Source organism: Taudactylus pleione, unplaced genomic scaffold (genome assembly GCF_031769625.1).
Source record: "Taudactylus pleione unplaced genomic scaffold, aTauple2 ptg000551l, whole genome shotgun sequence".
Classification (NCBI taxonomy): domain Eukaryota; kingdom Metazoa; phylum Chordata; class Amphibia; order Anura; family Myobatrachidae; genus Taudactylus; species Taudactylus pleione.
This window is the reverse complement of record NW_028284953.1, coordinates 3,906,986-3,921,009: the sequence shown is the minus strand read 5'-3', so window position 1 is coordinate 3,921,009 and position 14,024 is coordinate 3,906,986. Positions and strand designations below refer to the sequence as shown.

The following is a 14,024-nucleotide window of genomic DNA, read 5'->3' as shown; positions in this document are numbered from 1 at the left end:
ATGACGTGGGTTAAGAATGAAAAGTGGGCGTCTTGAAACACCAGCGTACGGTCACTGCCCTCACTCTCTAAGCCATAAAGAGTGTCCTTAAAGCCAGACAAAGCGATCGCAGGATTTGCATACCTGGCCCCTTTTGGCAACAAGCGAGCGCAGCTTAGCGACCGGGTCTGAATCAGGCCCTCAGTCTGACAATGCAACCGCGATAGCCTACCTCAACCATCAGGGAGGCACGCGAAGTTGGACAGCCATTCGGGAAGTGGCAAGCATTCTGACATGGGCAGAATTTCATCTTTCGGCAGTTTCGGCAGTATTCATCCCAGGAGTCAACAACTGGGAAGTAGACTCCCTGAGTCATCAGGACATACATGCCGGAGAATAGGCTCTCCACTCAGAGGTCTTCTAGTAGACAAATGGGGACTACCAGAGGTGGATCTCATGGCCTCACGTCACAATTAAAAGGTCCCCAGGTATGGGTCCAGGACAAGAGACGCCTCAGCCTTCTTTGTGGATGCGCTGGCAGTGGGGTGCGATTTCAGGTTGGCTTACCTGTTTCCTCCATTCTCTCTTCTACCAAGAATTCTCAGAAAATTAAAGTAAGAGGGCAGCAGGGTGATTCTAATAGCTCCGGCTTGGCCCAGGCGCCATTGGTTCACCAACCTGATGTCTCCCCATAGGTACTCCGCTCACACTTCCTCTACGGCCGGATCTGCTAGTGCAGGGTACCTGCCTACATCCGGACCTACCTCGTCTGTCTTTGACGGCTTGGCACTTGAGTCTTCCATCTTAAGAGCCAAAGGGTTTACTAACTCTGTGATTCATACAATGCTTGCGGCAAGAAAGCCTTTCTCTGCCCTCATCTGTTACAGAATTTGGCATTCCTTTTTTCTATGGTGTTCCCATAGAAAAGTTGATCCTAAGATTTTTAGGGTCTCTCCAGTTCTCTCTTTTCTCTAGGCTGGATTAGACCTTGGTCCTCAGCCTGGCCACATTGAGAGTACAGGTTTCTGCAAGCTCAAATTTGGTTTCAGCATAAAATTGCTCCCTTGCCGGATGTTACAAAATTTTTGCAAGGTGTTCTTCATCTGCAGCCACCTTTTATTCCTCCGGTGGCACCGTGGGATTTGTCTTTGGTTCTCAAGGCACTACAGGCTCCCCCCTTTGAACCTTTGAATACAGTGGACCTCAAGTGGTTGACAGCGAAGATGTTTTTTCTCATCGCTATTTCTTCAGTTCGCAAAGTCTCTGATTTGGCAGCACTTTTGTGTCGCCGCCCATATTTGATTTTCTACACTGATAGCCTGTCCGCTTATCTTCCAAAAGTGGTATCTCTTTTTCATATAAATGAAGAAATTGTTCTACCGGCTTTCAAGTGTTCAGGCCTTTCTGCTGGTGAAGCTTCATTGGATGTGGTTCGAGCCCTTCAGATCTATGTGGATCTTACCAACTCCATCAGGAAATCAGATGCACTTTTTGTTTTGTATGGCTTTGTGGTTGGCCAGCTAACAAACAGACTCTGGCTCGGTGGCTGCGTATGACTATTTCTCAGCATTATATGAAGGCTGATCTCCCTGTTCCCAGCAGGGTGACAGCACATTCAACTCGGTCTGTAGGACCTTAGTTGGCGGTTAATCATGGCGCCTCGGCTGAACAGCTGTGCAAGGCAGCCACCTGGTATTCCGTCCATACCTTTACCAAATTCTATGCGTTTGGTACTTTTGTCCATGGATGCTTCCTTTTGGATGGTAGATCCTCCTGTCTGATCAGGAACATCCCCACCCTTAAGGGAACTGCTTTAGGACATCCCCAAGGTAGTTCCTGTGGACCCTGAAGAAGAAAATAACAGTTATGGTAGATTTACCTTTTGATAACTCTTTTTCTTCGAGGCCCATAGGGTCCACAGGGCACCCTCCCTGACACATCTGGCTTCAGTGGAATCTGTTCCTTCTTGTCACCGAGTCCCTCTTTATTGTATGAGTGTTTCTAGTGTAACGTGTACTTCCTTCTCCACTTTCATTCTCCTGCCAATGGGCTTGTTTACAAACTGAGTACCTGTGGCAGGAGTCGGGGTATATATGGGGGAGGACCCAGTGCATCCTGGGACCAGAAAGAGGTGACTATTTGGTGCAGAGTTTCGTCCAAACCACATATTCCCCCAAGGTAGTTCCTGTGGACCCTATGGACCTCAGAGAAAAAGTTATCAAGGTAAGTCTACCATAACTTTTATTTTTTCAAACACACCCTGTAAAATGACAGTTAGGAGCTGATTGGTTGGTACTTAGGGGGAGATGTACTAAACCGTGGAGAGAGAGAAAGTACACATTAATCAGCTCCTGTCATTTTACAGGCTGTCTTTGGAAAATGACAGGAGGTGATTGGTTAGAACTTGATCTCTCTCCAAGGCTTATTAAATCTCCCCTTATGTATCTTATTTGCATGGTCTATCTTGTAAAGAACTTCACCCAATATGTTATTGTAAGGGCAGTTCACTAAGTTTAGATAAAATATGAAGATTTACTTACCTGGGTGCCCTGTTCTCCCATAACATCAGCTTACCAGAAGCCTTGTTTCAAACTCAGTGGTGATGTATTAGTAATAGCAGGTGACTGTGTTCATATGGCAACTGACTGCCTTTACTTTTCCCTGCTAGCCCTTGTTTTAGAAACTTGCAGTCACATACCTTCTCTGTCATGTGATGCCCAATATTATGATGGATTCTCATTGGTACCAGCTACTAATAATAGCAGCCTTAAGAGCTAGTACCCTGCTGGTTATATCCTTTAAACACTAGCATTCTCGTATTCCAGTACAGGTTGAGTCTCCCATATCCAAAATGCTTGGGACCAGGGGCATTTTGGATATTGGAATATTCCGTATTTTGGAATATTTGTATGCCATAATGAGATATCTTAGGAATAGGGCCGAAATCTAAACACAAAATGCATTTATGTATTATATAAATCTTATACACACAGCCTGAAGTTAATTTTATAGAATATTTTCAATAATTTTATGGCTCAAACAAAGTTTGTGTACATACATGAAATTCAGTTATGTTTCAAATACACCTTATACACACAGTCTAAAGGTAATTTTATACAATATTTATAATGATTTTGTGCCTTAAACAAAGTTTGTGTGCATTAAACCATTAAAAAGCAAAGGTTTCACTATCTCAGTCACGCTAACAATATTCCGTATTTCTGAATATTTGGATATGGGAGACTCAACCTGTATGACCGTTCAGCCTGTTTCCTGACTTCAGTTTGTGCTCATCTAATCTGCCTTGTTTGCTGCCTGGACCAAACCGGTGCTTGTAATATTTCTCTACCTTGTATGCCACCTGGACCCAGGGGAGTAGCGAGGGTGGTTCCAGTGGAGCATGAGCTCCGGGTGCCAAAATGGACATAGGGTGCCATTCAGCGTTTCAGAATGCATGGGGTGCTGCACAATATGATGGCCGCCTGTCAGTTTTATCTCGTGTTTGTTTGCTCTATATCCAATCCTAAATAAGTTACAGATCAGAGATCAGTTTCTACATTTCATGTTCCCTCAAGTTGCCCAGATTGCTTCCCCTCCGGCCCTCCCTCATCTGTGATCATCATCTCTCACCTCCCCTTTCCTGTCAGATTGATTACATTCACTTCTAACCTCTTTAATCCCTCCCCTCTCTACCCTTTGATCGACTCTTTGCCCCTCCCCTCTCCTTTCTTATTGGTTTCTGTCACCACCCCTCTCCTGTCCTTTTTCCTATTGGCTTCTATCATCACCCCTCTCTGATCGACTCTTTGCCTCTCCTCTCTCCTTTCTTATTGGCTTCTGTCACCACCCTCTCCACTCCTTTTCTTATTGGCTTCTGTCACTGGTCCTCTCTGATTGGCTTTGCCCTTCCCTTCTCCTTTCTTATCGGCTTTGTCACCACCCCTCTCTGATCGGCACTTTCCTCTCTGATCCCCTCCCTCCTTCTCTCCTCATTCATTCATTGTGCTTCAATGGACTTAAAAGTGACACATCTGAGGTACAATCCTAAACTTCAATTTTAAGGTATGAGTTTAAAAAAAGTCAATGCGTTGCTATTTTAAGTAATGAAGGTGATACTGCCACTGTTTGCTGTTTTGTTTTTCTCTTCACTTCAGTATTCCCCCGCAGGCTGGCCATACCCCACTGGCACAATTCAGTACAGGGAAGGTGGGAGGGGGGCGCGCGCTGTGATATGCACTTTCTCCGGGTGCCATGGTTCCACGGGGAAGCAATCGGGAAGCCGACTGCCTATATACCGGCAGCCGGCTTCCCGACTGTCTTATCCCGGCAAGGGTGAAATGCCGGGCGTCTAGATGTAGACGCCCGAATTTCCCCGACGCCGGGAGACCGGCGCCCGGCATCACGATCGGGAGGGTTAGGGTTAGGCTAGGGGGAGGGAGGGTTAGGGTTAGGCACCCCCCCGGGGGACTTAGGTTTAGGTAGCGGGGAAGGGGGTGGTTAGGGTTAGGCACTTGGGGGGAAGTTAGGGTTAGGCACCCCTAAGGAGGGTTAGGGGGGTTAGGTTAGTGGATACTTACCTATCCACGAACGGGATTTCCAGCGCTGTCGGGCTTCCGCTGCGTCGCACTCCGTTCCACGCTACTCCTCTGCCTGGACCTACCATTCACTTATATTCCTGATTTTGCATTGAAACCATCCCCACTAACCTTTTGTATTGTTTTGTATATTCCCATTCTCCTGACCATTACCTTGCTAGCTCATCATGTATGCTGTTTCAGTATTTGTTTTAATACTGGAATGTACTCTGCATTTCCCACTACTCTGCTTTTCCTATTGCTTGCCGCATACTAGCAACTTCTAACTGTTACATTGCCTCATCAGTGACTTTGCTCTATTCCAATAATTTCCAAACTCATTCCTCAGGGAGCACTAACAGTGCATGTTTTCCAGACCTCACAGAATCACAAGTGAATAATATACTGAACTGCGGCCTAATTCAGAGTTGTACGCTATGTCGATGTTTACAGAGTTGAGCGCTTATTAGTAAATTGTGCGTATGCCTGAGTCCCACAACGCACGTGTCAAGGTACTGTAGTTGCTTGCAGCGACTATTTACTCGCAGTGTGATTGACACAAAGCATTTTGGGGAGGCAATAGGGAATGGCAGCCAAGAAGCCAGGCATGTCGCAACTGTTTCGGGGGCATCACACCATCCGACTGCGATTCTGTATGCAGAGAATATGACTCCGATGTCTCAGTTCCCACGGTCATTCTGCAGGACCATAGGCTCATTCAGGACTGCGATAATCGAATGATCTGCTACCGAGGCTGCGTCTTTGTACACAGATGCAGCGACTTTTTACCTTGTACATAGATGCATGGATTTGCAGAGCCGCAGGTGGTCGTCTCAATACATCTCATGGCAGCTGTGACATGTGCATATCTCTGCATAACCGCCGCATACTCAAACACAACAGCATTAGAGTATAACTTAGTCAGGCCCTGTGTTAGTACTTACCTTTGGGCACTGCATCCTGCATGGGAATCATACAGTTAGATTGTCTGTGCTGTGACATCATACCGTTGGATTGTCTGTGCTGTGACATCATACCGTTGGATTGTCTGTGCTGTGACATCATACCGTTAGATTGCCTGTCCTGAGACATCATACCGTTGGATTGCCTGTGCTGTGACATCATACCGTTGGATTGCCTGTGCTGTGACATCATACCGTTGGATTGCCTGTGCTGTGACATCATACCATTGGATTGTCTGTGCTGTTCCATTTCTGAACAGAGTATGCTGATTTCCATTGGTGCTACGTCCTGCATCTCTCCAATGGTACAATCTCAGTTAATTTTATCTCATTGTACCTATCTCCTGTGAAAGCAATTCTTTTAACGTACTCAGCACAAGCATACTGACATTTAAAAAAATCTTCTCATACTCTTTTCTATAGTTCATTATGACAGTTTGGACTACATCTCTTTAGGAATTAGCAGCAGAATCACCCAAAATTAATTATAATTGGCAGGTTTTTAAGCAAACACTCCTACATGGCACCTAGGACTAGTATGTTAGAAATGTTTCCTACTGTAACTTCGACTGTATTTTACTCGCAACACATCACTGAGCCTACTTAGTTCATTAGCTTTAAACTAATCTTATCTTATATTCTTTACTGCTGTTTTTTGTACACACAGGATTTTCTAAGATGCAACCCCTATACATTCTATTGTATATATTTTGTAGCTGTAATAATTCTCCAGTCAATGCAAAGTGGTCATTTTATGCAGCTTAATGGATCCCAGAACATAAAACTTTTTTACATCAAAGCTTTCCAAAGATAGCATGCCATATAAAAGTCTTGGAAGAAATGATTTTGTTCTTTTAACTGCACAGTTAAATAACAGAATGAAAAAAAAACTATATAAATAACATCAATAATTTGTATAAGCTGTTGGATGTTTTACTACTGTATTTCTCAGCCTGAAGAAGATGACACAGATGATAAAGTTGTGGTGATGTCTTTATGTTGTTCTTAAATCAGATTTTAAATTCTTGTCCTGATTGCCTATTGGTTGAAATAATTACGTACGTATCAACACCATGAAGATCTATGAAAATGACAGTCATTTGTCACTTGCCGTGGTCAGGAGGCAAAGTAAGAGTTCTGCATGGAGTACAAGCGGTCAATGGGTCCAGCACAAGCCTGTAGGTTGTTTGAGTTGGAAGATGTCAGTAAAGAGCCACCTAGATAATTGAGACCATCATTGTCCATGTCGTGGAAAACATTATCTGCATCTGTTGGGAGAGAAATATCCTATTGGAGTATAAACTTGTACCATTCAGTTCCTCATTGCTCCTCTTCAGAAGATCATAATCTTTGCTTTTCTATTATAGACCATTAACTTTTTTAACACTCTAGAGCTCATTAGAATATTGTACTGTACTAACCACCACTAGACAGTAACATATTCGATATGGATTGTCATACCATACTTAAATCTCTGGATTTATTCTTACCCCTCAATTTCTAATTACCTGAATTGCCTATTTATACCTATTGCTTAAATAGAGCAAGCTTTTTTTTGTGGTCTAAACTAATATTGTCTTTCATTCACTTGGAACTAATGAAATGATTGAGGCATGAAGCGCCTATTGGGTGGATTTAAAAGGATATTCCCTGGGATCAATGGCAGACTTGGCAGCAATTATGTTTTCAATGCACCCACATTAAGCTTGCCGAGCATCCCGGGAACTTGGATGAGACAATGTAATAATAATCACATAGAGCTCTTCAATGGCCAATAGAACAGTTTTTGCTGCAGATTACATTTTATACCATGTCAAAATTTGTACAAAACATGTTAAAGAGAGCTATCTGCTTGGTATTAGTGACTGCTCTCTAGCAGATCTTTCCTCTAGCAACCAGCAAGCAGAAGTTCCCCTCCGACCACCAATCTCCAGGACTCTTCATGTGGTTCCCTCTTACTGTTGCATCTGTCACTTCTCCCAGAAAACTTTTAACCCTGTGATACTGAAAAGTTTGTATAGTCCAGTAAAACATTTAAACACTCACCGTATGGATGTAAATGGTCACCAGGCATTTGGGGAGGTGTGAGACCCTGTCTGTAGAGATCGGTGCTATAGACACCTTGGTCCAATGGAAGCAGTGTCTGCTGTGGCATTCTGGAATATGGCACCATAACACCTTCTATCCCACTACCACCATCTAATGGGTCAAGCACAGTACAGGATTTGGAATGACAAATGTGTATTAGCTAAAGGCTCGTGGAAGGACATTTCTTTACCAAATTTCAATGCCTTTAACCCTCATAGAACTTATGTATTTTAGTCACTTAGATTTTTTTTTTGTAAACAATAAGACAATTACTTAGGTTTCATTAACCTGACAAGTAGCATTAACTCCATGTGTGCTGTTAGAATATTTTACCAGACCATGCATGGCTGGATTTCCCCACACAAAAATGGGGACAAATAATTTCTTGTTTCCATTTATCTCTTTTATTGGCACAGTGTGCCTATTGTATATTGTTGTAAATGTGAAAAGCATATTGATTTCTTAGGTAGTATGCCAACAGCATAGATGTCTAAAACTTTGACAGGAAATCACATTTATTAGCATTAGGTCTGAAGCCAGGTATGGGGGCAGTGTAACGCTGGGTAGATACTGGACGATAGATCATTTGTACAGTCGACCGGCTGATGTGCTGGCCAAAGGAACTAGCGAGAATGACTTCACAACTGGTTCCTGCAGCCAGACATATCAGGTGGCCAATTGGTAAGTGTGTATACACATTGTTTGTGCAGAACACAGACCAAATCGTTGATTCAGGCAGCCTGTCTGTAGGACAGCCGATCCATCGTTCAGGTGTGTACCCCACATAAGATTGACCTACACATGCCTTTGTTTGAAACTACACCTGTGTGTTTTTGTTAGTGATAATATGGAAATGTCCCAATGAGTAAGCATACAGTCCTTCTTTGTTATATTACATATTATTGTGCATTCTGTTTGCATAGCAGTTTTATATATCTCATTGCTCTCTGTGACTAGAGCTATTCCCTAATGCTAACACTTATTATGTACTAATCACCGTGATGTAAGCTTATCCTGTTTAAAGAGGGAGGTCTGCCTTCATGACTGATCAGGGGAATATGAACTACATGCAGGCATAAATCCTCTGCCCATTGGCCTGGTCAAAACTGATTGGTTGTCTCTCAGGTTGTTGTCCACCCTGCTGAAACATCCACTGCAGTTGGTGCAATAGATGATGTGCTTATTGAATATGTGGCAGGGTAGAGACTGGTTATATCGTGAACGAAGTTGAATTGCAAGGGGTGCATATACATTAATTTTGCATGTGGGGTAAATACTGGCTGCTTTTGCATGTAGCCTTAAATGCTGCACAATTTTATTTTTCACTGAAATTTAGATTTCAGTTTGGATATACTCCTCCTAAATCTAAATCTCTCTGAAAATTTTACATCTGCCCCACTTGCAGTGCAGCGTGGTATTACCAAGGTGCACATTTACATGCTATATCTTACTCTGGGCCTGATTCAGACCCAAGCGGGTCGATGGTGGCCCAGTGCGCATGTGCACGACGGAGCTGGCTCCGTTGTGGGCATGCGCGAGACCCGGATAGCGACGGGCAAGCCGTCGCTTCGGGTCTCGTACCAAAGGGGGCGTGCTGTCGATGGTGAGTGACAGCACGCCCCCTTTGGTAGGCGTGCCGGGGGCGTGGCGGCCCAGACAGAGGCGTTCCCATGGGAACGCCTACCGTCTGGGGACGGCCCCACTGACATCACAAGTGATGTCAGTGGGAGTGCTTTCGGCTCTGTTTGAGCCAAAAGCTCTCCAGGGCTTGCGGCAGCGAGACCCTACCACAAGGGCCTCGTCGCAAGCCCGATGGTCGCGATGGTCTTGACCATCGCAGCCATCTTCCTGCCCACTCGCTATAGCTGTGCGAGCGGGCAGCAGGCCGTTCAAAAAAAAAATAGCCTGACCCTGATTCAGAGCGAGCGCTCTGTTAGAGCGTCCGGCTCTGAATCAGGGTCTCTATTCCCAACTCTGAATCAGGCCCTGTGTGCAATATCTTGTCATTTTGGATCAGCCGCCAGTTCAAATCCCAACTGCACAAGCCCGAGAGGATGATATCCCGACTGGGGCTGGTAAGTATTCTAACCCTCCTCTCTCCCCCCCCTTAACCCTCCCTTGGTGGTGTCTAACCCTAAAACTCCCGGGGGTGCCTAATCCTAACCCCCCCTTCCTGCACTCTAAACCTAACCCTCCCTGGGGGGGGTTACTTAACCCTAGCCTCCCCCCAGTGGCGCCTAACCCTAACCTCCCTATCCCCTAACCTAATGCTGGGTACACACGGGACGATCTGTTCAGTGAACGATATCACTGAAATTCCCTTGAAATCTATCGATCTCCCTTGAAATTCCTGGTGTGCTGGATGAACAATATTGTTCATCCACACACCAACGATGAATGACCAACGATCATTCTCCCATATAGAAAATTAACTATATCGTCCAGATTGGCCTGCATGCATGCCCGATGGTCGATATCGTTATCGTTCATCGGGAGTGTGCATCGTTGGTCGTTCATTGCATACAAACGGAACAATATGATAGATATATCATTGAAAAATATAGTTATTGTTCACATCGTAATGATATATCGTTCCGTGTGTATGCACCTTAACCCTCCCTGGGGAGTGCATAACTTTAAGTCCCCCCAGTTGTGGCTAAATCTACCCCCCCCCTCCCCCGCGGCTAACAGTTAAGACGCGCCGGACTTACCTCGATTGGTCCGGCGTCTGTCTGTCTTCCATGTCAGGCTTTAGGTGTCGGTATTTAGACCGGCGGAATTTAGTCCGCGGGTCTAATACCTGCCTCCCGCCAGTACCACTTACTGATGTATTACAGTCTTTGTCAAGATTGTCTATGAAGAATAAACACCATTCTGCTTCCAGGATCCACCATAACGCCTATTATGTACTGCAATCTTGTGATCTACATACAGTATAGGAGCTAATCTTAAATACAGAATTGATTTTACAACTTTCTAAAAAGTACTGTTATGTAGTTTTGCCATAAATCTGCCAAAGCATTTTTGTTCATTCTTATTTGTTTATTACTGGATAAATAAGAGTTTTTAAAATATGTAAATATATATATATATATATATATTAATTTTTTTTTAATTTAACAACTTTTAATTAGTGATATACAGTATTCTGAAAACTAATATTTTTGCTTTGACATTACTTTAACATATTTGAGCAATGTCCCAAAATTACCCAGAAATCTGAAATGCAATAATTAATTGTCTACAGTATAAGGCAGAAATAAGTATTTTTGTTAGTTTTTATTTTAAACCCCCACCTCTCCTTCCCTACCAGCGCACACATTAAGGAGTCATCTGAAACTAGGTTACACCTAACTTTATTTTCAGTAGATCTAATGCAAGACTGAATCTATTAATACAGTAACTATAATAGCAGTTACTGTTTGAACCATATGAACAAGCATCTATTAGTAATGTCTTGCATGGGAAAGTGATTAATTTTATGTATTATCCCAGATTGGCTGATCAAGAGGAAATTCTTAGTGATGTCACAATCCGGTAGAACACTCTCTGCACAGATCTCAGAACTAGGACGCAAACTAAATGCACCCTGGACTGGACTCATTGGCTGTCATTATAAGTAAATATTATTTAAATATTATTAAAGAGTTATTATTGAGACTCACGTTTAAGAGATGGCGGGTCAGGTGGTAGCGCCACCCCACACCTCTAGAATTTGAAATTGCAATCTACATTGTGAAACCATCTGATATGGCATTTAGGAATACAGTATTATCTGAAGGGGCAACAGGCTTAATTATGACTGGATTCATGGTTTATGTTATAGAATTAATTTATTGTGTATGAATTTATTGATCTGCTTATTTTATGAAATTCTTCTAGCCTGAGCATCTGTTGTCCGCTTATACAGTAGGTAGTGGATGATTATCCACATCACCAATCTTATGTCTATTTGTGCAACATAATAACCATGAGACCTGGTGCTTTAGGAATGCTGGAAGATCATCACAATTACCACACATGCCACAACAGGAAACTTGTTTTGGTGCAATCACATACAATTGTTGACATCCATCTTTCCATAAGGGAGTTTGTGGTCTTCATGTATGTTGCCAGATCCACACACTAAAATAAACTAATATTTGCTAATGTACCAAGAGACACTATCTTGTTTGAGATAGGTTCATCTCCCGACTTGTGATGTCATAATGGCACTTGTCTGACCACAGGAAGCTTTGTTTGCATGTCTCCCAGAAGACAGGAGCACTACCAGGCTGCCCTATAATGTGTTTTTTGGTGGTTTTCTCACCTTCACTATCATCGTTACTTTGTCTACTGTTACGGCGGTTCCCACATGCAGACCCGAGGCGTTGTGCTCCTAGCTGATCATGGTCTTGTTGCTGTTGTCTCCGGGCTATTTTCTTCATCTAGACATCATGGGACTGTTAGTGCTTAGTGTAGTTAACACATATTACTCATACAGGTAAGCTTTTCATAGAGAGTACTCGGATGGCATGGGATATGAATGATCTGCAAATGAAATACCATCTGGTACAGATACTTTGCTATGCCATGATGGTACAGGCAACAATGATATGGTATCCGGTTGATTGGTCGACACAAAAAAAAAGTAAATATTTAGAAGGTCGACACAATCTGAATGTCATTCACAGTGTCAACATGGACAGTCACAAAGCTGACGGTACATGTTAGGACTGAAATGCTGTAAAAAGTTATGTCATCATTTCACATGTCGACATAACGTCTTTGTCGACATAACGTCTGTGTGGACATTCTGAATGTCTACATAACATACCACAACCGTGCTACAGCTACAGTGCTCTGTGACTCTAACAGTGGGAAAGTGGGACATACATAAAACTGGGACATAAAAGTTAGACCAAATACATGCAAACATGAATATAGAACAGGGAGAACCCCGTCTACTGAGCGAACGTGCAAACTAAACAGAGCAGGGTTGAGTCAAGAGTAATGCAAGTTGCTCATTTATACATTATTTTGTTGTATTATTATTTGAAGGCTAGTAATATTTCCCCATGTTGCCATATGATTTGAAATGTTAGTTTATTTTTTTCACTCTGTTTGGTTATAGATTTGCTTAGGAACCAATACAGCTCTATCCAGCATTATTCAATTGTTTATTTACTCCTACTCCATTTAGTGCTATAGGCAAGTTCTTCCTGAAATTGGTTTAATTTGGATGAACCCAAGTTAAGCCTTGTATGGATAGGTAGGGGCCTTATGTAAATGTAGCTCTTCTACTGAGTAGGAACTTTTATTAAAACATAGAAACATAGAATTTGACGGCAGATAAGAACCACTTGGCCCATCTAGTCTGCCCCATTTTTAAACATATTATTACCTCAACCCTTATTGATCCTTACTTCTTCTGAAGGACATCATTATGTCTATCCCATGCATGTTTAAACTGCTCTACTGTCATAGCCTCTACCACCCCTAATGGGAGGCTATTCCACTTGTCCACTACCGTTTCTGTGAAGTAATTTTTCCTCAAATTTCCCCTGAACCTACCACCCTCCAGTTTTAGAATATGTCCTCTTGTTCTAATACTTCTCTTTCTTTGAAGAATGTCTCCTTCCTTTACCTTGTTAAAACCCTTTATATATTTGAACGTTTCTATCATGTCCCCCCTTTCCCTTCTCTGCTCCAAACTATACATATTAAGATCTTTTAGTCTCTCCTGGTACGTTTTGTGGTGTAGACCTTGCACCATTTTAGTTGCCCTTCTTTGTACAGTCTCTAATGTATTAATATCCTTCTGGAGATATGGCCTCAAGAATTGAACACAGTATTCGAGATGAGGACGTACCAATGACCTATACAGTGGTGTTATCACTTCTTTCTTTCTGCTACTGATTCCTCTCCCTATGCAACCAAGCATCTGACTTGTCTTCCTCATTGCTTTGTTACAATGTTTGCTTGCCTTTAAGTCACCTGAAATAGTGACTCCTACATCCCTTTCCTCTTCAGTAGTTTCCAGTATTGTCTTGTACATGTGGTTTACTAATGTTGTAGGCATATTAACAGGACCCTGGTACGGTACTGGTCATAATACAGTGGCATAGGGTACAAAGTTACCATAGGCCTAGCCATGCAAGTGAAGATATTGCCGTGATCTTATGAGTACATAAATGTCACTCTCACACTGACCTATGGACTGCCTGTTAGACGTTTATTTTATGTAGCTATGAAGTGACCCTGAAAGGCAAAGTAATACTTCTTTTTAGACAGTAATTCCGGGTCTGACCCGAGGTTGGAACAGGGTTCCAATCCGGCTCAGACACGGAATTTCCCCGGCTCCGAGCCAGGATATTTCTGAGTTGGCGCCGTTCACACCGGAGCCGGGTCTTGAAGTGGACGCTTGCAGATGACGTAATCT

At 43.0% G+C, this 14,024-nt stretch overlaps 1 protein-coding gene across 3 annotated transcripts in view; it reads right to left on the bottom strand.

Annotated features, from left to right (window-relative positions):
- Positions 1-6,252: 6,252 nt before the first annotated feature.
- The window catches only part of LOC148483142 (LIM homeobox transcription factor 1-alpha-like), a 72,315-nt gene continuing 64,543 nt past the window's right edge, over positions 6,253-14,024 (bottom strand). For all 3 annotated transcript variants that reach the window (XM_088452494.1, XM_088452497.1, XM_088452496.1), the window contains 3 exons: positions 11,913-12,030; positions 7,562-7,714; positions 6,253-6,783 (listed from right to left, as the gene is read on the bottom strand). In XM_088452494.1, coding sequence (XP_088308620.1) covers positions 6,632-6,783; positions 7,562-7,714; positions 11,913-12,030 — 423 coding nt within the window. In that variant the 3' untranslated portion in view covers positions 6,253-6,631. The remainder of the gene's footprint in view (positions 6,784-7,561; positions 7,715-11,912; positions 12,031-14,024) is intronic.